Source organism: Oncorhynchus keta, unplaced genomic scaffold, assembly GCF_023373465.1.
Source record: "Oncorhynchus keta strain PuntledgeMale-10-30-2019 unplaced genomic scaffold, Oket_V2 Un_scaffold_275_pilon_pilon, whole genome shotgun sequence".
NCBI classification, from domain to species: Eukaryota; Metazoa; Chordata; class Actinopteri; order Salmoniformes; family Salmonidae; genus Oncorhynchus; species Oncorhynchus keta.
In genome coordinates, this window is record NW_026290897.1 from 625,273 (window position 1) to 652,437 (window position 27,165).

The window sequence follows — 27,165 nt, forward strand, 5'->3', positions numbered from 1 at the left end:
TTTGAAAGGCTGGTCATAGCTCACATCCACACCATCATCCCAGACACCCTAGGCCCACTCCAATTCGCATATCGACCCAACAGTTTCACTGATGACCAATCTCTACTGCTCTCCACACTGCCCTTTTTCCACCTAGACAAAAGGAACACCTGCGTGAGAATGTGGTTCCTTGACTAGAGCTGAGAGTTCAACACCATAGTGCACTTCAGCCTCATCACTAAGCTAAGGACCCTGCAATTAAACACCGATCTCTGCACCTGGATCCTGAACTTCCTGACGGGCCACCCACAGGTGGTTATTAGGGTAGGTTACAACACATCCGCCACGCTGACCCTCAACACATGAACCCCTCGGAGTGCATGCTTACTCACCTCCTGTATTCCCTGTTCACCCATGACTGCAAGGCGGTGCACAACTCCAATACCATAATTAAGTTTGCCGATGACATGACGGTGCTAGGCCTGATCACCAACAACGATCTGACAGCCCACAGGGAGGAGGTCAGAGACCTGGCAGTTCGGTGACAGGACAAAAGCCGCTCCTTCAATGTCAGCAAGACAAAGGAGCAGATTGTGGACTACAGGAAACGGAGGGCCGAGCATCTTGAGAGCATCTTGGCTGGCTGCATCACCACTTGGTATGGCAACTGCTTGGCATCTAACCCTAAGGCGCTACATAGGGTAGTGCGCATGGCCTAGTACATCACTGGGGCCGAGCTCCCTGTCATCCAGGACCTCTATATCAGGTGGTGTCAGAGGAAGGCCCTAAAAATTGTCAAAGACTCCAGCCACACAAGTCATAGACTATTATTTCTGCTAAACCACAGCAAGCCGTACCAGAGCACCAAGACTGGGACCAAAAGACTCCTGAACAGCTACCAAGACTATTTGCATTAATCCCCCTTTTTTTTTACTGACCCTCTTGCACTGGCTTTATACACACCCACAGACATACTACACTTCCACACACACATACACACAAATCTTGTATCGTTTGAATCAGGGCAGTATTTGAAAGCTAACGGTCAGAGAGCAAGGTTAATGATCATATTGATTGAATCTCACAATTATTGGCATAGGGATAGCTCACCCAAATAACAAAATTGCATTGGTTTCTTTATCCTGTAAGCAGTCTATGGACAAGGTATGACAGCAATACATGCTTTGGTTTAGTTTCCATGGCACTGTTTCCACATGCCAACGTTTTAGCATTTGTGGCACAACTCCCATTCATGTCATGGTACTGATATTAGCTTTACATTTTGTGGAGTTGTCAACTAACGTGAATTCAATGTGAAATAAACAAAATATTTCAACATGACATTAGATTTACAGTGCCTTTAGAAACTATTCACACCCCTTGAGTTTTTCCACAGTTTGTTGTGTTACAGCCTCAATTTAAAATGGATGAAATGTAGATTTTTTTGTCACTGGCCTACACACAATAATTGTTTTTTAAAACATTTTTACAAATTAATTAAAAATGAAAAGCTGAAATGTCTTTAGTCAATAAGTATTCAACCCCTGTGTTATGACAAGCCTAAAATTTCATTCAGGAATAAAAAGGTGCTTAACAAATCACATAATAAGTTGCATGGACTCACTCTGTGTGCAATAATAGGGTTTAACATGGTTTTTGAACGACTACCTCATATCTGTACCCCACATATACAATTATCTGTAAGGTCCCTCAGTTGAGCAGTGAATTTCAACCACAAAGACCAGAGAGGTTTTCCAATTCCTCTCAAAGAAAGACACCTATTGGTAGATGGGTGAAAAGAAAAGCAGACATTTAATATCCCTTTGAGCATGGTGATATTACACTTTGGATGATGTATCAACACATCCAGTCACTACAAACATTCAGACATCCTTCTTACTTCAGTTGCCGGAGACGAAGGAAACCTCAAGAATTTCAAAACAAATCTATATATTTAACCTTTATTTAACCAGGAAGGGCTCATTGAGATTTTAAATCTCTTTTTCAAGAGTGTCCTGGCCAAGATAGGCAGCGCCAAGTCATTACACAATTTCAGACAGAAAACATGAAAAACTACAAGTAATCTAGTAAAAACCATAAAAATCACAGAAGTATAACGAAATCATAAAACAGCTAATTAAAATCATTGACAGATCAAGGAATCAGCCTCAAAATCCTTATCTGTAATAGCTGTTTGAAGAAGTGAACCAAAGCGCTGCGTGGTCAGTGTTCATGATTTATTAATAGAACTGAACACTGAATAACAAAAACAACAAAGAGAACGAACAAAACACTTCTGCCTGGTGCAGACACACACAAAAACAGAAAACTACCCACAAAACACAGGTGAGAAAAGGCTACATACGTATGTTTCTCAATTAGAGACAACGATAGACAGCTGCCTCTGATTGAGAACCACACCCAGCCAAACACACAGAAATAGAAAACATAGAACACAAAACATAGAATGCCCATCCCAACTCACGCCCTGACCAAACCAAAATAGAGACATAAAAAGGATCTCTAATGTCAGGGCGTGACATTATCAATGATTTTTTTTATTTTTATAATCGGGATAACTCTTCCAGTTTAAAACTATTTTGTAAGGTGTTCCAAGCCGGTGGAGCAGAGTACCAAATTCATGAGGCCAATGGTGACTTTAAAACAGTCACAGAGTTTAATGGTTTTGATAGGAGAAAACTGAGGATGGATCAACAACATTGTAGTTATTCTACAAAACTGACCTAACTGACAGAGTGAAAAGAAGGAAGCCTGTACACAATAAAAATATTCCAAAACATGAATCCTGTTTGAAGAAAGGCACTAAAGTAATACTGCAAAAAATGTGGCAAAGCAACTCACTTTTTTACTACAAAGGGTTATGTTTAGGGCAAATCCAATACAACACATTACTGAGTACAACTCTCCATATTTTCAAACACAGTGGGGGCTGCATTATGTTATGGGTTTGCTTGTAATTGTTAATTGTTTCAGGAGTTTTTTCAAAAATAAACTAAGCATCCTAGAGGAAACCTGGTTCAGTCTGCTTTCCACCAGACACTGGAAGATGAATTCACCTTTCAGCAAGACAATAACCTAAAACACAAGGCCAAATCTACTCTGGAGTTGCTTACCAAGAAGACAGTGAATGTTCCTGTGTGTCTGAGTTACAGTTTGACTTAAATCTGCTTGAAAATGTATGGCAATAATCAACAACCAATTTGACAGAGCTTGAAGAGTGCAAATATGGTACAATCCAGGTGTGCAAAGCTCTTAGAGACGTACCCAGAAAGAATCACAGCTGTAATCGCTGCTAAAGGTGATTCTAACATTGACTCAAGGGTGTGAATACTTATGTAAATTAGATAATGTAAATTAGATCATATTTTTCAATACATTTCTAACGTTTATAAAAATATGTTTTCACTTTGACATTATGGGGTATTGTGTGTAGATGAGTGATATAGAAAAATCTATTTAATAATTTTTTTAAATTCAGGCTGCAACACAACTAAATGTGGAATACGTCAAGGGGTATGAATACTTTCTGAAGGAACTGTAGATTACAAACAGTGGAGGCTCCTCAGAGGAGGAAGGGGAGGACCATCCTCAGTGAATTTCACAAACATTCAATTTGTAAAAGATTTTTTAAATTATGCTTTTTAGATAAAACTATACTTAATATAATCACGTCATCCCTCCAAAAATGTAAACACACTATTTTGCAAAGAAGGTCTACAGTAGCCTCGACAGCTGTCTTCTGTCCCCCCTGGGCACATTGACTTCAGTACAAAACCCAGGAGGCTAATGGTTCTCACCCCCTTCCATAGACAGTAATTATTACAACTTCCAGGGGTGTAACGTTCGTCATCCTCGTCTGAGGAGTATGAAGGATCGGAGGACCAATGCGCAGCGTGGTACGTGTTCATGATGAATTTATTAAACACAGAACACTAAAACAAAACTAACAACAAGAATGACACAAAACAGTCCTGTCTGGTGACATACACAAAGACAATCACCCACGAAACACAGGTGGGAAAAGGCTACCTAAGTATGATTCTCAATCAGAGACAACTAACGACACCTGCCTCTGATTGAGAACCATACCAGGCCAAACGCAAAACACAACATAGAAAAATGAACATAGACAACCCACCCCAACTCACGCCCTGACCAACCTAAAACAAAGACATAACAAAATAACTAAGGTCAGAACGTGACAAGGGGATGTCCTCCAGCCTATCAGAGCTATTGCAGTATGAACTGACATGTTGTCCACCCAACCAAAGGATCAGAGAATGAATCTAGTACTAAAAGCATAAGCTACAGTTAGCTAGCACTGCAGTGCATGAAATGTAATTGATTCAAAGAGAGAGAAAGAAGTGGTTGAACAGTTTTGAACAAATTAATTTCTTCCAGAATGAAGGAGAAGCAAGAGAGGAATAGAGAGACAGGGATTTCATCATTTCATCATTTCACTTACTCACTTACTTAGCTGGCAATTGCAGCTAGCTAGTTTAGCCTACTGAAACACCCTGCTCAAACAGAGGGATGCTATGTTGGGGCGGCAGAGTAGCCTAGTGGTTAGAGCATTGGACTAGTAACCGAAAGGTTGCAAGTTCAAATCCCTTAGCTGAGAAGGTACAAAATCTGTTGTTCTGCCCCTGAACAGGCAGTTAACCCACTGTTCCGAGGCCGTCATTGAAAATAAGAATTTGTTTGTTAACTGACTTGCCTAGTAAAAAAAATGTTAGCTAGCTGGCTATGATTTTCCAACACACCACTGTGTTGGAAAATGTCTGGTTGCAAAATGCAATCTGACGCTATAGTGAAAAAACTGCTCTGACGCTCTAGTAAAGGTAGTGATTCCATGACAATCAGAAAATAATATATTCTGTAGCTGGTACCATTATTATGTTCTGCTGCATGGCTAGAAGTGCAGATCAAATGGAAACAACTGCTGAGTGCCAGTTAGGAACTGATCCTGGTACAATGGGAGAGACTGCTATTGAAATGAGAATGAGGAGGCAGGATCCCGTGCTACTGCAGATTAGATTCTTTGATTGTTTATCTGGGAGTTCAATGCACTGGGCCTCAATGGTATCCAGACACACACAGAAGGTCCAGACCCAGCAGTCTACCTACACCTCATCAAAAGATCACACACTGACTGAGCCAGGATATCATGAATATTTAAGAAATATACAGTACATGTTGCTTAATCAATTCTGTTTGAATTGTTCACATTACTGAAGCACTAATTTAATTTAATAATTGGTTGTGGAAGAATCTATTTAGTCCAAATTCTATATATTTGTTAATATAAACATATTTCCACATTAAGAACAATGTCAACATGTGTACAGTATGAGCCAATGAAACACCACAAATATGCTTTTTGATGCATATACAGTATATACACCCAGCATTGTAGGCCTCTCAGAACTGATTGCAGCAGATGCAGTAGGATTATAATTATTTCCTAGGCCTGATAGAACCCGTGTAGAAATCAAGATTTCTTCAAGAGCTTCACATCACAGAGAGAAACCTCCAACCAATTCACTCAATGCAGGACAGCAAATAGTGTAAATAAAATAGTAACCCTGTGGCAGTAACAAGCCAGTAAAGTATGACTATGTTTTACAGGTGAGACAATCGACCAGAAAGGATGGTTACCTTGCAAAATGTCACTTTTACAAGGCAGAGAGTGGACAGAGTCTGTCCAGCAGAGCACTCTCTGTTATTAAGGGTTAGGATCTGACAGAGAACTGGGGTTCCATCAATAACCCTGTGATGGAGATTCTGTTTGATGTTGTGAATGGTTGTGATGATGATGATGATGATGATGATGATGATGATTATGACGATGATGATGACGATGATGATGATGATGATGATGATGATGAAGGTGATGATGAAAGTGAATGATGATGATGATGATGATGATGATGATGATGATGATGATGATGATGATGATGATGATGATGATGATGATGATGATGGTTGGGGTGGTGATGGGGGTGGTGGTGGTGGTGGTGGTGGGGATGATGATGGTTGTTAGGTTTAGGTATAATTTATAATATACCCTTTGCAAATAAAATATATTATGTGTGCTAAGTAAGAACTAGGAAACCAAAATTCAAACCTGGAATGAAATATGAATGAATCTAAGCCAACAACAGAAAACCAAAGCAGGGATGATACTGTACGTAGCTACAAATGTATTATCTTAATTAAAACCAGTTTGCTAAAGCAGGAAAATAACCCTGCAGAAACAGGAAATGTGAATTATTAGTTGAATTATATTGATTGGGCATTTTTGTAGGGGTTGAAACGTTTCTCGTAAGGGAAAATCAAGTCTTCAATTTCAAAGTGAAAATAACAAACTTCAGAAGCCAGTATTAAATGTCCTGCATTGCAGGAAAGTTCTCCTGCAACAGGGTGATCAAATTAAGATCCTACATCTGTACTGCTCGTCAAACAGCACTTACTCTACCTCTCCTTACTGTGTTTACATGGCTTGTTTTACCGAAAGCACAAAAACGGCAATGCACTAACTCACAGCCCTCAATTACCAGGAGCCGCTGAGCAGCCAAAACACTGGCCTCATCATGTCAGCGTTAGCCTTCTCCAGTCCACCGAGACTGCAATCACCAGCGCACAACACAAATATAAACACATTAGACTTAATTAGATCAAGGCCAGGGCTTTGACTCAATCAAATCTAATACATATTATTCTGGATTTAATCCAGTTGGTTTCTATGGTGTTGTTGTTTCAGTGTGTGGGGAATGAGGCAATGAAGGAATGCAGTGCTGCTGTGGGCTGGAGTCTCTCTGGTCCAGCCATTGTTTGTGTGTGTGTGTGTGTGTGTGTGTGTGTGTGTGTGTGTGTGTGTGTGTGTGTGTGTGTGTGTGTGTGTGTGTGTGTGTGTGTGTGTGTGTGTGTGTGTGTGTGTGTGTGTGTGTGCGTGCGCGCGCGTGCGTGCGTGCGTGCGTGCGTGCGTGCGTGCGTGCGTGCGTGTGTGATCCTGTGTACACATGCATGTAGGTCACTGTGAACATATGCTCCTTTCCAGCTCTCCTCCTAACTATGTTGAACACTGACCTCTACCACATGTCAGGCCTCTGGGTGTGAGTTGATCCAGGGGGACACCATTGGGGTGGGTTCTGTTGCCACGGGTGATGGGTGGGGGGGTTCTCGGAGGGGCTGGAGGGGGCTGTCACAGGTTTGTCCATCTCCCTGCTCACGACCAGACGGTACTGGTCTACTCAGCCGACACCTCCACACAGAGAAGAGAAAAAAGGAGGGGGAGAGAGGAGGGGCAGGGGGGAAGAGGAGGGGTCAGAGTGGTGGAGGCAAAGCAGGTTAGAGACAAATCAGAGTGAAGTGGACAGGGGCACCATCACTAGTGAAGTCATTGTAGACTGATCGTAGCCTTCCCATTCATACCCATCTCTGTCCCTTCTTGTGTCTGCCAATGCCACGCCTCTGTTAACTCTACATGACACCATGGATCACAGAGATCAGTGCTAGTGCTCGTGACAGAGACCAGCGGCCTCCCTCATCTGTACCATTAGAACAGCAAGCAGCACCAGGCGCCCTACAGACTTCTCTGTGTCCACACCCTGGAATCAATTAGACACCTCTGTCTGCATTGGCACTGGGCAGGTCCATTCCACTGACGTCATCCTCACCCTCAAGTCATTATTAACATCTGGAGCTGGTGCTGGTGGGAGAGGAGAGAGAGAAGAGGGACTTGCCCTTCACTGTAAAATAAAAGTTAGATGGTGCTGTTGTTTATCTGAAGTGCTTTTACTCGACCTATTCTATTAAATTTGTTTCATTTCAAATAATAAATTCAAGCCACGCCTCCAATGATTCACAATTGCTTTCAACACCTCATGCGCATGCCCATTGCATAATGTTGGGGGCAATGTAGCAGCGGCAGCCTATCAGAATAATTGTGGCGCTTATTGGGGGCGTGGTTTTCAGTTTGCTGTTTGTTTTGGCCACCCGTGATAGTGAATGTCATTCTAATTAATGTGTTCTGCCCAAGGTTAATCTTGTACATTGCCAGCAATGAATCCACAATGATACTTGTATAACTGCATGTGATATTAAAGAGTCTGGTAAGGTTTCTATTGTTTTAAGGATCTCTACAGATTGGTGTTCCACCCGCGGGATGGTTGATTCAACCTAATGCCTAATGTGATTAGCATGAGGTTGTACGTGTAACAGTATAGCTTCCGTCCTTCTCATCGTCCCAACCTGGGCTCGAACCAGGGACCCTTTGCACACATCAAAAACAGCCACCCTCAAAGCATCGTTACCCATCGCGCCACAAAAGCGCGATGGGTTGAGCTAACCTAATGCCTAATGCGATTAGCATGAGGTTGTACGTGTAACAGTATAGCTTCCGTCCTTCTCATCGTCCCAACCTGGGCTCGAACAAGGGGAACCACTACTTCAAGGTCTCAGAGCGAGTGACGTCACCGATTGAAACGCTATTAGCACGCACCACCGCTAACTAGCTAGCCATTTCACGTCGATTACATAAGTAACAAAAAAAAAATCCCAGAACATAGACATATCTGATATTGGAAGAAAGCTTAAATTCTTGTTAATCTAACTGCACTGTCAAATTTACAGTAGCTATTACAGCGAAAAATTATTAATAAACCAACTAGGCACATTTTGGTAGTCTTCATACGAAATTTTGAACAGAAATGCAATGGTTTGTTGAATCAGTCTAAAACTTTGCACATACACTCTTGCCATCTAGTGGCCAAAATCTAAATGGCACCTGGGCTGGGATAATACATTATGGCCTTTCTCTTGCATTTCAAAGATGATAGGACAAAAACAATACACATTTTTTTTTCTTTGTATTGTCTTTTACCAGATCTAATGTGTTATATTCTCATACATTCATTTCACATTTCCACAAACTTCAAAGTGTTTCCCTTCAATTGGTATCAAGAATATACATATCCTTGCTTCAGGTCCTGAGCTACAGGCAGTTCGATTTGGGTATGTCATTTTAGGCAAAAATTGTGAAAAAAAGGTGCAGATCCTTAAGAGGATTTAAGATAGTCAACATTTGGCTACAATATAGTTGAAAAACTTGTGTAATAAATATGTTTGGAGTCAATATTTCATGTTATTGAACCAACTTAATTTATTGATTTACAGGGAATTTATTAAATTGCTTGTTGAAGAAATTAGAATAGGTCATTTCAAAGTTTAAAATAGGAGAGAGAGTTTCATAACCTGTTCAGCAAAAGCAGCAATTTGTTGACACCAGTAAAGACTTGGTATACATTTTCCTGAATGAACAGGATGAAAAATGTGTTTTTATGTGAGATATTAGTTTGTTTTTATGTTATTTATTAGGTTTAACGAAAGGGGAAAAGTAAGTTCAATGTTGAGAGAAATAAGTTGTAACTTGAAAAATAGGTTTGTTAATAATCAAATACAACAATTGACATCGATTGAATCATATACTTAGTTTTCAATTGAGTTAACCCAACTTATTTAATTGTAACCACTTTAAGTCTTTTTTTTAGGTTGACCCAGAGTCATTTTTTACAGTGTTGTTTGCAGTAGACCAGGAGGAGCATGATTATGATCGATATGCCCCTGAATTCACAGGCCAGACAGAAAACGCCAAATGGTCATCCATCTGGCGTTATCATGATGGACCCTCACGGCTCTGATTTCTCACCTCTCTCACAGTGTGTAACCTTTATTTAACTAGGCAAGTCAGTTATGAACAAATTCTTATTTACAATGATGGCCTACCCCGGTCAAACCCGGACGACACTGTGCCAATTGTACGCCACCCTATGGGACTCCCAATCACGGCCAGATGTGATGCAGCCTGGATTCGAACAGAGAGACAGAAATAGGTGTATCTGCTGCTAATAACCTGACCAGAGCCTGCTGCCTGCCATCCTCCCGACAGCCTCTTTCCCACACTGTGAAACCACTCAAATGGCACAGCCACTGCCTCAGCAGCTTCCTGGCCAACGGACACAATGAGTGACGTTAAGAGGCCCATTGCAGTAATGTGCAAACATCACTGTTTGGGCTGTTTGGCTGGACCCAGCCATTCCCTCCCCCCAGAAGGACTCCCAGAGCAGAGCAGGACCCAAGGCTGTGTGCAGTTACACATCTCTAATCCTGTAATTACTGGCCCATCAGCGCCTAGTAAAACCATAATTGGAAACAGCTGTCTGTTTGTTTTACCTTTTCCTCTCTCCCCAATCTGCAGCCATGACCAATCTGACATTTGCTAACGCATCTCTGGACCGCCAATAGAGGGGTTCGGGTTGAGAGTAACCGTGCCAAGGAGGGGTAGAGTGAGCAACCTCAAGTATGGCAGCAGCTCTTACTCAAACATCCCATGGTTCCAAAGGCTAGAGTGTGATCTCAGAGAGAAATGGATACAGAATCTAAGCTGAAAGAAAGAAAGACAGAGAAACAAAAGAGGGATGTACAGACAGACAGTGAGATATCCCAGGGGCAGGCTTTGCTCTGGACTCAGATGATCAATAGAGACATGTCTAACTTCATTCCGTTCTGTATTCTCAGTGAAGGTCATTGTTTGCTTTTCTCTCTTTGTACATGTTACATTTCACAGTCTATTGCTTCATTATCATATAATGACTTGAAGGCTCCTCCATCTCATTTGCAAGAAATGATAGCAGACATGACAGACAAAGTGACTTCAATTCAGCTCCACAGTAAGAAATACATTATGCGCCATGTAAAGTAGCCTACAGCAGATAAATATCAAATGGAAAAACAGAGACAAAAACTGTCAAGAAATACAATCAAAAAACAATAAAGCCAAACAACACAATCAGACTACAGAGAAATGACATGATTAAAGTTGTTTATGATACCAGAATGGAAAATATTTTTCTAAATTGTCTTTTGCAATACTGCTTCTTATGTGGTTAGGGACACAGTGCAACCTCATATACTGAGTAATTCTGCATACCGGTACACGTACAACATGTTATTAAAATAAAAGAGGTGCAGAAAATACACACCTGATATTATACATGAATCAAGGTAATATGGCATACGTTAATAAGATCATGACATATAATCTGTAGACTTCATAAACTACTGTACACTGGTTTGTGAGATAGGCTATCTTATCCCGCATTGCCTCTGGGTTCTGGCAACACAGGATCATTTCATGGGTTTCATTCCTGCCTATCCCCAGGAGTCAGCATCAGACAGAGACAGGAGACAGGCAGGCATTCTAATGTGCTGCTTGGCTCTCTGTCCTCACTCTGCTGTAGCAACGCTGATAGAAATGATGGTTTTTATATGTATCTCTCTGAGTGGCAGCAGATGTTTCTCCATTCTACCAGCAGCGCTCTGTTCCTGAGGGAAATCAGGGAAAACTACACACTATAAAATTAAACCACTGACACTTCACCAGCCCTGAAAGCAAGTTGGCCTGCAGCATCGGCAGCTAGCAAGCTGGAGAGAATCCATCATTTCTCATTCTAGTTGCTGGTCTTCTCTCATCTGCAGCTAATATTCATCAACAGTGTCGGGATCAACAGTGGACTTTTTAATGGATAAATACAGACTTTTTTTATAGAATGGGTCAATTGTATATGATATCAACTAATAACATACTTTTACTGAGCATAGGATTAAAATAATCCCAGATGGGAATCCTGGCAGCTGCAGTACACTGTACACACAAACACTAACTATTTACATTAGCTGGTGCCACAGCTGATTTTCTGCTTCTATGCAAAAATGCAATTGTGTTGAACATCAGTGTGTTCCAGTTCCAATCTGGTCTTCTCTGGTTTTGCAGATGTTGGATTGTTATTAATGTAAATGTTATTATATACTATTGTTGGAAGACATCTGAAGATGTTGAATTGTTATTATATACTATTGTTGGAAGACATCTGAAGATGTTGAATTGTTATTATATACTATTGTTGGAAGACATCTGAAGATGTTGAATTGTTATTATATACTATTGTTGGAAGACATCTGAAGATGTTGAATTGTTATTATATACTGTTGTTGGAAGACATCTGAAGATGTTGAATTGTTATTATATACTGTTGTTGGAAGACATCTGAAGATGTTGAATTGTTATTATATACTGTTGTTGGAAGACATCTGAAGATGTTGAATTGTTATTATATACTGTTGTTGGAAGACATCTGAAGATGTTGAATTGTTATTATATACTATTGTTGGAAGACATCTGAAGATGTTGAATTGTTATTATATACTGTTGTTGGAAGACATCTGAAGATGTTGAATTGTTATTATATACTATTGTTGGAAGACATCTGAAGATGTTGAATTGTTATTATATACTATTGTTGGAAGACATCTGAAGATGTTGAATTGTTATTATATACTATTGTTGGAAGACATCTGAAGATGTTGAATTGTTATTATATACTGTTGTTGGAAGACATCTGAAGATGTTGAATTGTTATTATATACTACTGTTGGAAGACATCTGAAGATGTTGAATTGTTATTATATACTGTTGTTGGAAGACATCTGAAGATGTTGAATTGTTATTATATACTACTGTTGGAAGACATCTGAAGATGTTGAATTGTTATTATATACTATTGTTGGAAGACATCTGGAAGACATCTGAAGATGATGTTGAATTGTTATTATATACTGTTGTTGGAAGACATCTGAAGATGTTGAATTGTTATTATATACTGTTGTTGGAAGACATCTGAAGATGTTGAATTGTTATTATATACTGTTGTTGGAAGACATCTGAAGATGTTGAATTGTTATTATATACTGTTGTTGGAAGACATCTGAAGATGTTGAATTGTTATTATATACTATTGTTGGAAGACATCTGAAGATGTTGAATTGTTATTATATACTATTGTTGGAAGACATCTGAAGATGTTGAATTGTTATTATATACTACTGTTGGAAGACATCTGAAGATGTTGAATTGTTATTATATACTATTGTTGGAAGACATCTGAAGATGTTGAATTGTTATTATATACTGTTGTTGGAAGACATCTGAAGATGTTGAATTGTTATTATATACTATTGTTGGAAGACATCTGAAGATGTTGAATTGTTATTATATACTATTGTTGGAAGACATCTGAAGATGTTGAATTGTTATTATATACTGTTGTTGGAAGACATCTGAAGATGTTGAATTGTTATTATATACTGTTGTTGGAAGACATCTGAAGATGTTGAATTGTTATTATATACTGTTGTTGGAAGACATCTGAAGATGTTGAATTGTTATTATATACTACTGTTGGAAGACATCTGAAGATGTTGAATTGTTATTATATACTATTGTTGGAAGACATCTGAAGATGTTGAATTGTTATTATATACTGTTGTTGGAAGACATCTGAAGATGTTGAATTGTTATTATATACTATTGTTGGAAGACATCTGAAGATGTTGAATTGTTATTATATACTATTGTTGGAAGACATCTGAAGATGTTGAATTGTTATTATATACTGTTGTTGGAAGACATCTGAAGATGTTGAATTGTCATTATATACTATTGTTGGAAGACATCTGAAGATGTTGAATTGTTATTATATACTATTGTTGGAAGACATCTGAAGATGTTGAATTGTTATTATATACTACTGTTGGAAGACATCTGAAGATGTTGAATTGTTATTATATACTGTTGTTGGAAGACATCTGAAGATGTTGAATTGTTATTATATACTATTGTTGGAAGACATCTGAAGATGTTGAATTGTTATTATATACTATTGTTGGAAGACATCTGAAGATGTTGAATTGTTGTTAATATATACTATTGTTGGAAGACATCTGAAGATGTTGAATTGTTATTATATACTGTTGTTGGAAGACATCTGAAGATGTTGAATTGTTATTATATACTATTGTTGGAAGACATCTGAAGATGTTGAATTGTTATTATATACTGTTGTTGGAAGACATCTGAAGATGTTGAATTGTTATTATATACTATTGTTGGAAGACATCTGAAGATGTTGAATTGTTATTATATACTATTGTTGGAAGACATCTGAAGATGTTGAATTGTTATTATATACTATTGTTGGAAGACATCTGAAGATGTTGAATTGTTATTATATACTGTTGTTGGAAGACATCTGAAGATGTTGAATTGTTATTATATACTATTGTTGGAAGACATCTGAAGATGTTGAATTGTTATTATATACTATTGTTGGAAGACATCTGAAGATGTTGAATTGTTATTATATACTATTGTTGGAAGACATCTGAAGATGTTGAATTGTTATTATATACTGTTGTTGGAAGACATCTGAAGATGTTGAATTGTTATTATATACTATTGTTGGAAGACATCTGAAGATGTTGAATTGTTATTATATACTGTTGTTGGAAGACATCTGAAGATGTTGAATTGTTATTATATACTATTGTTGGAAGACATCTGAAGATGTTGAATTGTTATTATATACTATTGTTGGAAGACATCTGAAGATGTTGAATTGTTATTATATACTATTGTTGGAAGACATCTGAAGATGTTGAATTGTTATTATATACTGTTGTTGGAAGACATCTGAAGATGTTGATATTGTTATTATATACTACTGTTGGAAGACATCTGAAGATGTTGAATTGTTATTATATATGGAAGACATCTGTTATTATATACTACTGTTGGAAGACATCTGAAGATGTTGAATTGTTATTATATACTATTGTTGGAAGACATCTGAAGATGTTGAATTGTTATTATATACTGTTGTTGGAAGACATCTGAAGATGTTGAATTGTTATTATATACTATTGTTGGAAGACATCTGAAGATGTTGAATTGTTATTATATACTGTTGTTGGAAGACATCTGAAGATGTTGAATTGTTATTATATACTATTGTTGGAAGACATCTGAAGATGTTGAATTGTTATTATATACTATTGTTGGAAGACATCTGAAGATGTTGAATTGTTATTATATACTGTTGTTGGAAGACATCTGAAGATGTTGAATTGTTATTATATACTATTGTTGGAAGACATCTGAAGATGTTGAATTGTTATTATATACTGTTGTTGGAAGACATCTGAAGATGTTGAATTGTTATTATATACTGTTGTTGGAAGACATCTGAAGATGTTGAATTGTTATTATATACTGTTGTTGTTATTATATACTACTGTTGAAGAAGACATCTGAAGATGTTGAATTGTTATTATATACTGTTGTTGGAAGACATCTGAAGATGTTGAATTGTTATTATATACTATTGTTGGAAGACATCTGAAGATGTTGAATTGTTATTATATACTATTGTTGGAAGACATCTGAAGATGTTGAATTGTTATTATATACTATTGTTGGAAGACATCTGAAGATGTTGAATTGTTATTATATACTATTGTTGGAAGACATCTGAAGATGTTGAATTGTTATTATATACTATTGTTGGAAGACATCTGAAGATGTTGAATTGTTATTATATACTGTTGTTGGAAGACATCTGAAGATGTTGAATTGTTATTATATACTATTGTTGGAAGACATCTGAAGATGTTGAATTGTTATTATATACTATTGTTGGAAGACATCTGAAGATGTTGAATTGTTATTATATACTATTGTTGGAAGACATCTGAAGATGTTGAATTGTTATTATATACTGTTGTTGGAAGACATCTGAAGATGTTGAATCTGAAGATGTTGAATTATTATTATACTATTGTTGGAAGACATTGAAGATTATATACTATTGTTGGAAGACATCTGAAGATGTTGAATTGTTATTATATACTGTTGTTGGAAGACATCTGAAGATGTTGAATTGTTATTATATACTGTTGTTGGAAGACATCTGAAGATGTTGAATTGTTATTATATACTATTGTTGGAAGACATCTGAAGATGTTGAATTGTTATTATATACTATTGTTGGAAGACATCTGAAGATGTTGAATTGTTATTATATACTATTGTTGGAAGACATCTGAAGAGATGGAAGACATCTGAAGATGTTGAATTGTTATTATATACTATTGTTGGAAGACATCTGAAGATGTTGAATTGTTATTATATACTGTTGTTGGAAGACATCTGAAGATGTTGAATTGTTATTATATACTATTGTTGGAAGACATCTGAAGATGTTGAATTGTTATATATATGGAAGACACTATTGTTGGAAGACATCTGAAGAGATGGAAGTTGAAGATGTTGAATTGTTATTATATACTATTGTTGGAAGACATCTGAAGATGTTGAATTGTTATTATATACTATTGTTGGAAGACATCTGAAGATGTTGGAAGACATTGTTATTATATACTATTGTTGGAAGACATCTGAAGATGTTATTGTACTATTGTTGGAAGACATCTGAAGATGTTGAATTGTTATTATATACTATTGTTGGAAGACATCTGAAGATGTTGAATTGTTATTATATACTATTGTTGGAAGACATCTGAAGATGTTGAATTGTTATTATATACTATTGTTGGAAGACATCTGAAGATGTTGAATTGTTATTATATACTATTGTTGGAAGACATCTGAAGATGTTGAATTGTTATTATATACTATTGTTGGAAGACATCTGAAGATGTTGAATTGTTATTATATACTATTGTTGGAAGACATCTGAAGATGTTGAATTGTTATTATATACTGTTGTTGGAAGACATCTGAAGATGTTGAATTGTTATTATATACTGTTGTTGGAAGACATCTGAAGATGTTGAATTGTTATTATATATGGAAGACATCTGAAGATGTTGAACTGTTGTTGTTGGAAGACATCTGAAGATGTTGAATTGTTATTATATACTGTTGTTGGAAGACATCTGAAGATGTTGAATTGTTATTATATACTACTGTTGGAAGACATCTGAAGATGTTGAATTGTTATTATATACTATTGTTGGAAGACATCTGAAGATGTTGAATTGTTATTATATACTATTGTTGGAAGACATCTGAAGATGTTGAATTGTTATTATATACTGTTGTTGGAAGACATCTGAAGATGTTGAATTGTTATTATATACTATTGTTGGAAGACATCTGAAGATGTTGAATTGTTATTATATACTATTGTTGGAAGACATCTGAAGATGTTGAATTGTTATTATATACTGTTGTTGGAAGACATCTGAAGAGAATTGTTATTATATACTGTTGTTGGAAGACATCTGAAGATGTTGAATTGTTATTATATACTACTGTTGGAAGACATCTGAAGATGTTGACTGTTGTTGGAAGACATCTGAAGATGTTGAATTGTTATATACTGTTGTTGGAAGACATCTGAAGATGTTGAATTGTTATTATATACTATTGTTGGAAGACATCTGAAGATGTTGAATTGTTATTATATACTATTGTTGGAAGACATCTGAAGATGTTGAATTGTTATTATATACTATTGTTGGAAGACATCTGAAGATGTTGAATTGTTATTATATACTGTTGAATTGTTATTATATACTATTGTTGGAAGACATCTGAAGATGTTGAATTGTTATTATATACTATTGTTGGAAGACATCTGAAGATGTTGAATTGTTATTATATACTATTGTTGGAAGACATCTGAAGATGTTGAATTGTTATTATATACTATTGTTGGAAGACATCTGAAGATGTTGAATTGTTATTATATACTATTGTTGGAAGACATCTGAAGATGTTGAATTGTTATTATATACTATTGTTGGAAGACATCTGAAGATGTTGAATTGTTATTTATTATACTATTGTTGGAAGACATCTGAAGATGTTGAATTGTTATTATATACTACTGTTGGAAGACATCTGAAGATGTTGAAGATGTTGAATTGTTATTATATACTGTTGTTGGAAGACATCTGAAGATGTTGAATTGTTATATATATACTACTATTGTTGGAAGACATCTGAAGATGTTGAATTGTTATTATATACTATTGTTGGAAGACATCTGAAGATGTTGAATTGTTATTATATACTATTGTTGGAAGACATCTGAAGATGTTATTATATACTATTGTTGGAAGACATCTGAAGATGTTGAATTGTTATTATATACTATTGTTGGAAGACATCTGAAGATGTTGAATTGTTATTATATACTACTGTTGGAAGACATCTGAAGATGTTGAATTGTTATTATATACTGTTGTTGGAAGACATCTGAAGATGTTGAATTGTTATTATATACTATTGTTGGAAGACATCTGAAGATGTTGAATTGTTATTATATACTGTTGTTGGAAGACATCTGAAGATGTTGAATTGTTATTATATACTACTGTTGGAAGACATCTGAAGATGTTGAATTGTTATTATATACTATTGTTGGAAGACATCTGAAGATGTTGAATTGTTATTATATACTGTTGTTGGAAGACATCTGAAGATGTTGAATTGTTATTATATACTGTTGTTGGAAGACATCTGAAGATGTTGAATTGTTATTATATACTGTTGTTGGAAGACATCTGAAGATGTTGAATTGTTATTATATACTATTGTTGGAAGACATCTGAAGATGTTGAATTGTTATTATATACTATTGTTGGAAGACATCTGAAGATGTTGAATTGTTATTATATACTATTGTTGGAAGACATCTGAAGATGTTGAATTGTTATATATATGGAAGACACTGAAGATGTTGAATTGTTATTATATACTGTTGGAAGACATCTGAAGATGTTGAATTGTTATTATATACTATTGTTGGAAGACATCTGAAGATGTTGAATTGTTATTATATATCTGAAGATGTTGAATTGTTATTATATACTGTTGGAAGACATCTGAAGATGTTGAATTGTTATTATATACTATTGTTGGAAGACATCTGAAGATGTTGAATTGTTATTATATACTATTGTTGGAAGACATCTGAAGATGTTGAATTGTTATTATATACTATTGTTGGAAGACATCTGAAGATGTTGAATTGTTATTATATACTGTTGTTGGAAGACATCTGAAGATGTTGAATTGTTATTATATACTACTGTTGGAAGACATCTGAAGATGTTGAATTGTTATTATATACTGTTGTTGGAAGACATCTGAAGATGTTGAATTGTTATTATATACTACTGTTGGAAGACATCTGAAGATGTTGAATTGTTATTATATACTATTGTTGGAAGACATCTGAAGATGTTGAATTGTTATTATACACTATTGTTGGAAGACATCTGAAGATGTTGAATTGTTATTATATACTATTGTTGGAAGACATCTGAAGATGTTGAATTGTTATTATATACTATTGTTGGAAGACATCTGAAGATGTTGAATTGTTATTATATACTATTGTTGGAAGACATCTGAAGATGTTGAATTGTTATTATATACTGTTGTTGGAAGACATCTGAAGATGTTGAATTGTTATTATATACTACTGTTGGAAGACATCTGAAGATGTTGAATTGTTATTATATACTACTGTTGGAAGACATCTGAAGATGTTGAATTGTTATTATATACTGTTGTTGGAAGACATCTGAAGATGTTGAATTGTTATTATATTATATGAAGATGTTGAATTGTTATTATATACTGTTGTTGGAAGACATCTGAAGATGTTGAATTGTTATTATATACTATTGTTGGAAGACATCTGAAGATGTTGAATTGTTATTATATACTGTTGTTGGAAGACATCTGAAGATGTTGAATTGTTATTATATACTATTGTTGGAAGACATCTGAAGATGTTGAATTGTTATTATATACTGTTGTTGGAAGACATCTGAAGATGTTGAATTGTTATTATATACTACTGTTATTGTTGGAAGACATCTGAAGATGTTGAATTGTTATTATATACTATTGTTGGAAGACATCTGAAGATGTTGAATTGTTATTATATACTGTTGTTGGAAGACATCTGAAGATGTTGAATTGGAAGACATCTGAAGATGTTGAATTGTTATTATATACTATTGTTGGAAGACATCTGAAGATGTTGAATTGTTATTATATACTATTGTTGGAAGACATCTGAAGATGTTGAATTGTTATTATATACTGTTGTTGGAAGACATGAAGACTATTGTTGGAAGACATCTGAAGATGTTGAATTGTTATTATATACTATTGTTGGAAGACATCTGAAGATGTTGAATTGTTATTATATACTATTGTTGGAAGACATCTGAAGATGTTGAATTGTTATTATATACTATTGTTGGAAGACATCTGAAGATGTTGAATTGTTATTATATACTATTGTTGGAAGACATCTGAAGATGTTGAATTGTTATTATATATTGTTGGAAGACATCTGAAGATGGAAGTTGAATTGTTATTATATACTATTGTTGGAAGACATCTGAAGATGTTGAATTGTTATTATATACTATTGTTGGAAGACATCTGAAGATGTTGAATTGTTATTATATACTATTGTTGGAAGACATCTGAAGATGTTGAATTGTTATTATATACTATTGTTGGAAGACATCTGAAGATGTTGAATTGTTATTATATACTATTGTTGGAAGACATCTGAAGATGTTGAATTGTTATTATATACTATTGTTGGAAGACATCTGAAGATGTTGAATTGTTATTATATACTGTTGTTGGAAGACATCTGAAGATGTTGAATTGTTATTATATACTATTGTTGGAAGACATCTGAAGATGTTGAATTGTTATTATATACTATTGTTGGAAGACATCTGAAGATGTTGAATTGTTATTATATACTGTTGTTGGAAGACATCTGAAGATGTTGAATTGTTATTGGAAGACATCTGTTGAATTGTTATTATATACTATTGTTGGAAGACATCTGAAGATGTTGAATTGTTATTATATACTATTGTTGGAAGACATCTGAAGATGTTGAATTGTTATTATATACTATTGTTGGAAGACATCTGAAGATGTTGAATTGTTATTATATACTATTGTTGGAAGACATCTGAAGATGTTGAATTGTTATTATATACTGTTGTTGGAAGACATCTGAAGAGATTGTTATTATATACTATTGTTGGAAGACATCTGAAGATGTTGAATTGTTATATACTGTTGTTGGAAGACATCTGAAGATGTTGAATTGTTATTATATACTATTGTTGGAAGACATCTGAAGATGTTGAATTGTTATTATATACTATTGTTGGAAGACATCTGAAGATGTTGAATTGTTATTATATACTATTGTTGGAAGACATCTGAAGAAGATGGAAGTTGAAGATGTTTGTTATTATATACTGTTGTTGGAAGACATCTGAAGATGTTGAATTGTTATTATATACTGTTGTTGGAAGACATCTGAAGATGTTGAATTGTTATTATATACTACTGAATTGTTATTATATACTACTGAAGATGTTGGAAGACATCTAAGACATCTGAAGATGTTGAAGATGTTGGAAGACATGAAGATGTTGAATTGTTATTATATACTGTTGTTGGAAGACATCTGAAGATGTTGAATTGTTATTATATACTGTTGTTGGAAGACATCTGAAGATGTTGAATTGTTATTATATACTGTTGTTGGAAGACATCTGAAGATGTTGAATTGTTATTATATACTGTTGTTGGAAGACATCTGAAGATGTTGAATTGTTATTATATACTGTTGTTGGAAGACATCTGAAGATGTTGAATTGTTATTATATACTACTGTTGGAAGACATCTGAAGATGTTGAATTGTTATTATATACTATTGTTGGAAGACATCTGAAGATGTTGAATTGTTGAAGATGTTGAATTGTTTATATACTGTTGTTGGAAGACATCTGAAGATGTTGAATTGTTATTATATACTATTGTTGGAAGACATCTGAAGATGTTGAATTGTTATTATATACTGTTGTTGGAAGACATCTGAAGATGTTGAATTGTTATTATATACTATTGTTGGAAGACATCTGAAGATGTTGAATTGTTATTATATACTATTGTTGGAAGACATCTGAAGATGTTGAATTGTTATTATATACTGTTGTTGGAAGACATCTGAAGATGTTGAATTGTTATTATATACTACTGTTGGAAGACATCTGAAGATGTTGAAGATGTTGGAAGACATCTGAAGATGTTGAATTGTTTATATACTACTGTTGGAAGACATCTGAAGATGTTGAATTGTTATTATATACTGTTGTTGGAAGACATCTGAAGATGTTGAATTGTTATTATATACTGTTGTTGGAAGACATCTGAAGATGTTGAATTGTTATTATATACTGTTGTTGGAAGACATCTGAAGATGTTGAATTGTTATTATATACTATTGTTGGAAGACATCTGAAGATGTTGAATTGTTATTATATACTATTGTTGGAAGACATCTGAAGATGTTGAATTGTTCTTATATACTATTGTTGGAAGACATCTGAAGATGTTGAATTGTTATTATATACTGTTGTGAATTGTTGGAAGACATCTGAAGATGTTGAATTGTTATTATATACTATTGTTGGAAGACATCTGAAGATGTTGAATTGTTATTATATACTATTGTTGGAAGACATCTGAAGATGTTGAATTGTTATTATATACTGTTGTTGGAAGACATCTGAAGATGTTGAATTGTTATTATATACTATTGTTGGAAGACATCTGAAGATGTTGAATTGTTATTATATACTGTTGTTGGAAGACATCTGAAGATGTTGAATTGTTATTATATACTATTGTTGGAAGACATCTGAAGATGTTGAAATGTTATTATATACTGTTGTTGGAAGACATCTGAAGATGTTGAATTGTTATTATATAAGACATTGTTGAATTGTTATTATATAAGACATCTGAAGATGTTGAATTGTTATTATATACTGTTGTTGGAAGACATCTGAAGATGTTGAATTGTTATTATATACTATTGTTGGAAGACATCTGAAGATGTTGAATTGTTATTATATACTATTGTTGGAAGACATCTGAAGATGTTGAATTGTTATTATATACTGTTGGAAGACATCTGAAGATTGGAACTGTTGTTGGAATTGTTATTATATACTATTGTTGGAAGTTACATCTGTTGAATTGCATCTGAAGATGTTGAATTGTTATTATATACTATTGTTGGAAGACATCTGAAGATGTTGAATTGTTATTATATACTATTGTTGGAAGACATCTGAAGATGTTGAATTGTTATTATATACTGTTGTTGGAAGACATCTGAAGATGTTGAATTGTTATTATATACTATTGTTGGAAGACATCTGAAGATGTTGAATTGTTATTATATACTGTTGTTGGAAGACATCTGAAGATGTTGAATTGTTATTATATACTATTGTTGGAAGACATCTGAAGATGTTGAATTGTTATTATATACTGTTGTTGGAAGACATCTGAAGATGTTGAATTGTTATTATATACTATTGTTGGAAGACATCTGAAGATGTTGAATTGTTATTATATACTGTTGTTGGAAGACATCTGAAGATGTTGAATTGTTATTATATACTGTTGTTGGAAGACATCTGAAGATGTTGAATTGTTATTATATACTATTGTTGGAAGACATCTGAAGATGTTGAATTGTTATTATATACTGTTGTTGGAAGACATCTGAAGATGTTGGATTGTCATTATACTGTAACTAATGTTGGAAGAATCTTGAAAGATGTGGGTTTTATAAAACAATTGCTTGGTGAAACTGAAATCATATTCTTCTGGGCCGAGCCAAAGAAACTATAAACATGAAACCTACTATACACTGTGTGTACAAAACATTAAGTATTTCCATGACATAGACTTAACACCTTGTGGAGTCCATGTCCCAATGAATTGAGGCTGTTCTGAGGGCAAAAGAGGCTGCAACTCAATATTCATGTTTTGTACACTCAGTGTATATCTTCAGTCTGTATGACTGTGGCTTATTAAATAGCAAATGAATGCAAAAAACGACTTCTCTGATTGAAAACGGCACGTGGCATCAATATTAGTCAGAAACATTTATTCCAGTGCCAACGTTTACAAAAAAGTGTAGGAAGAATAATTTTGGTGATAAAGGCAGTTTATTATTGTGAGATTTGTGTAACTGAGGTTGTCACGCCTTACCTGAGGGTTGGGTTTGGATTACAATCATGCCCACTTGCCCACTAACACGAGATGAACAGCTGCACTGACTGTGCTCTATCCAATCGTAGCCTCCAGACAGTGAGACAGACCTGTCTATTAGGCAGTGCCTTGGACTCTGACTTGTTTACATAAGACAACACGTCGCCAATGTTATGTTGAAGGAACACTAGGCTCCCAATAATTTTTTTTTTTTCAACCCACCTCCACCCCCAAACATTTGGGGGACTAAACTATTTTTAATGATAAATTCTAATTATTTTTTAATATATTTTTTTCCTTGTCTTTTTTCCATATTTTCTCAATCATAGGCATGTACCATTGACAGATGTTACAAATAACCATCCCATAATAGGGGAAACCTTATGGAGTGACCACTTGCTGACGTGTTTCATAGAGACCACAGTCTGCCACTGTTTAGGGCAAAATGAGAATTAGATGATTCACACTTGCATCCTAACTGCCACTTGTCAATATTCACAAGAATCTTGTGTCCCGCCACAACCTTTGTAACATGATTCTCTATGAAACAGCTTGTGCTTTATTTACCATAGTTTGACAGCTTGCCGATGATGAAGTTGTAGACAAGTTCTCAGAAATCAGTTCTGAGCGCAGCCAGAAACAGTTGACTCGCTTTATACTGTCTGCAGTGCACTGACTTTTTCATGCACATATTTTTACTGGAGAAATATTGCACTAAACACCAGCTAGATGAATAATTGCAGTATCTTAGATTGATTCTGACTATTTTGAGGTAGTGGTAGTCAAGTGGCTATGTTGTTGCTACTGTGCCTCAAGATGGACAAACAACAGTAACTGCCAGGGTACGATATGCGAACATAACACAACCACATCCATAGAGCGGCGCACAATTGGCCCAGTGTTGTTTGGGTTAGGGGAGGGTTTGGCCGGAGTAGGCCGTCATTGTAAAATTAGAATTTTTTCTTAACTAACTCGCCTAGTTAAATAAAGGTTAAATAAAATACATAAAATAAAATAATCGAACCACACTCCCAAGATCAAAATCACATTTTTCTTAATGAGCAGCAGAAAAATACAAGCGTAAATCGGTGCGTTCAGACACCCTTTATGTTGCTGCATAGAGTACATCAGATCATATCCCCTTTCATGTTAGTGTCATAATAAGAGCACTACAGTAAATACAGCTGAGATGACATCACATCCTGTTCTAGCACCTCTCTGATTATAATGATTCCGTCCACACTACCACTACTGGCTCTCAGTTGAACCTTGATGAAGGGATTAGTCTGTAGGCACAATGTAAATACTCCAGATCAGAAGGAGCACAGTAATGGCTACGCTGTTCACACAGGTAGAGGAGTGGAACAAAGCATTTTTAATTACCCTTTTAATTGACCCTTTAACACTATGAATTAGCATTTTAATGATGGTGATGCAATTAGGGGTGGGAATGGCTGTGAGAGCTAGCTTCAGGCTGCTAGTACTGCCTCTCTCTCTCTTTCAGCTTCAGACTGCTATTGCTGCCTCTCACTCTTTTTATTTCTATCTAGCTCTGTGTCAATCTCTCAGCCCAGAGATCACAGTTAGCACTCAGCAAGGTCTCTCTCTTTCTCTCTCTCTCTCTGTGTATATATATATATATATATATATATATATATATATATATATATATATATATATATATATAATGTATGTATGTGTATATATACTGTATATATATACACACCACCATTCAAAAGTTTGGGGTCATTTATAAATGTCCTTCATTAAATATTACACTCAAAACACCAGTCTCAACGTCAACAGTGAAGAGGCGACTCCGGGATGCTGGCCTTCTAGGCAGAGTTGCAAAGAAAAAGCCATATCTCAGACTGGCCAATAAAAATAAAAGATTAATATAGGCAAAAGAATACAGACACTGGACAGAGGAACTCTGCCTAGAAGGCCAGCATCCCGGAGTCGCCTCTTCACTGTTGACATTGAGACTGGTGTTTTGCGGGTACTATTTAATTAAGCTGCATGTTGAGGACTTGTGAGGCGTCTGTTTCTCAAACTAGACACTCTAATATGCTTGTCCTCTTGTTCAGTTGTGCACCGGGGCCTCCCACTCATTCTGTTCTGGTTAGAGCCAGTTTGCGCTCTTGTGAGAAGGGATTAGTACACAGCGTTGTATGAGATCTTCAGTTTCTTGGCAATTTTTCACATGGAATAGCCTTCATTTCTCAGAATAAGAATAGACTGATGAATTTCAGAAGAAAGTTCTTTACTTCTGGCCATTTTGAGTCTGTAATCGAACCCACAAATGCTGATGCTCCAGATACTCAACTTGTCTAGTTTTATTGCTTCTTCAATCAGCATAACAGTTTTCAGCTGTGCTAACATAATCTCAAAAGGGTTTTCTAATGGTCAATTAGCCTTTTAAAATTATAAACTTGGATTAGCTAACACAACGTGCCATTGGAACACAGGATTGATGGTTACTGATAATGGGCCTTTGTACACCTGTGTAAGTAGATATTCCATTAAAAATCAGCTGTTTCCAGCTACAATATCTATTTACAACATTAACAATGTCTACACTGTATTTCTGATCAATTTGATGTTATTTTAATGGACAACAAATGTGCTTTTCTTTCAAAACAAGGACATTTCTAAGTGACCCCAAACTTTTGAACGGTAGTATATTTCCCTCTCTCTCATTCTCTCTCTGTGGCTCTATCTCTCTGGATCTCTTTCTGGCTCTCAATTAAATTCAAAGGGCTTTATTGGCACGGAAAACATGTCTCTCTCTCGCTCTCTCTCGGATCACAGTTAGCACTCAGCAACAGGAACCTACAGAGAGATTATCACAACACGCACGCACGCACGCACGCACGCACGCACGCACGCACGCACGCACGCACGCACGCACGCACGCACGCACGCACGCACGCACGCACGCACGCACGCACGCACGCACGCACGCACGCACGCACGCACGCACGCACGCACGCACGCACGCACGCACGCACGCACGCACGCACGCACGCACGCACGCACGCACGCACGCACGCACGCACGCACGCACGCACGCACGCACGCACGCACGCACGCACGCACGCACGCACGCACGCAC

The 27,165-nt window shown here is 35.7% G+C and overlaps 1 protein-coding gene across 1 annotated transcript in view; it reads left to right on the forward strand.

Moving 5' to 3' along the window:
- The first annotated feature begins 341 nt into the window (after positions 1-341).
- Positions 342-27,165, forward strand: part of LOC127928475 (uncharacterized) — a 39,571-nt gene continuing 12,747 nt past the window's right edge. The window contains exon 1 of the mRNA XM_052515475.1: positions 342-520. Within this exon, the coding sequence (XP_052371435.1) occupies positions 342-520 (179 nt within the window). The remainder of the gene's footprint in view (positions 521-27,165) is intronic.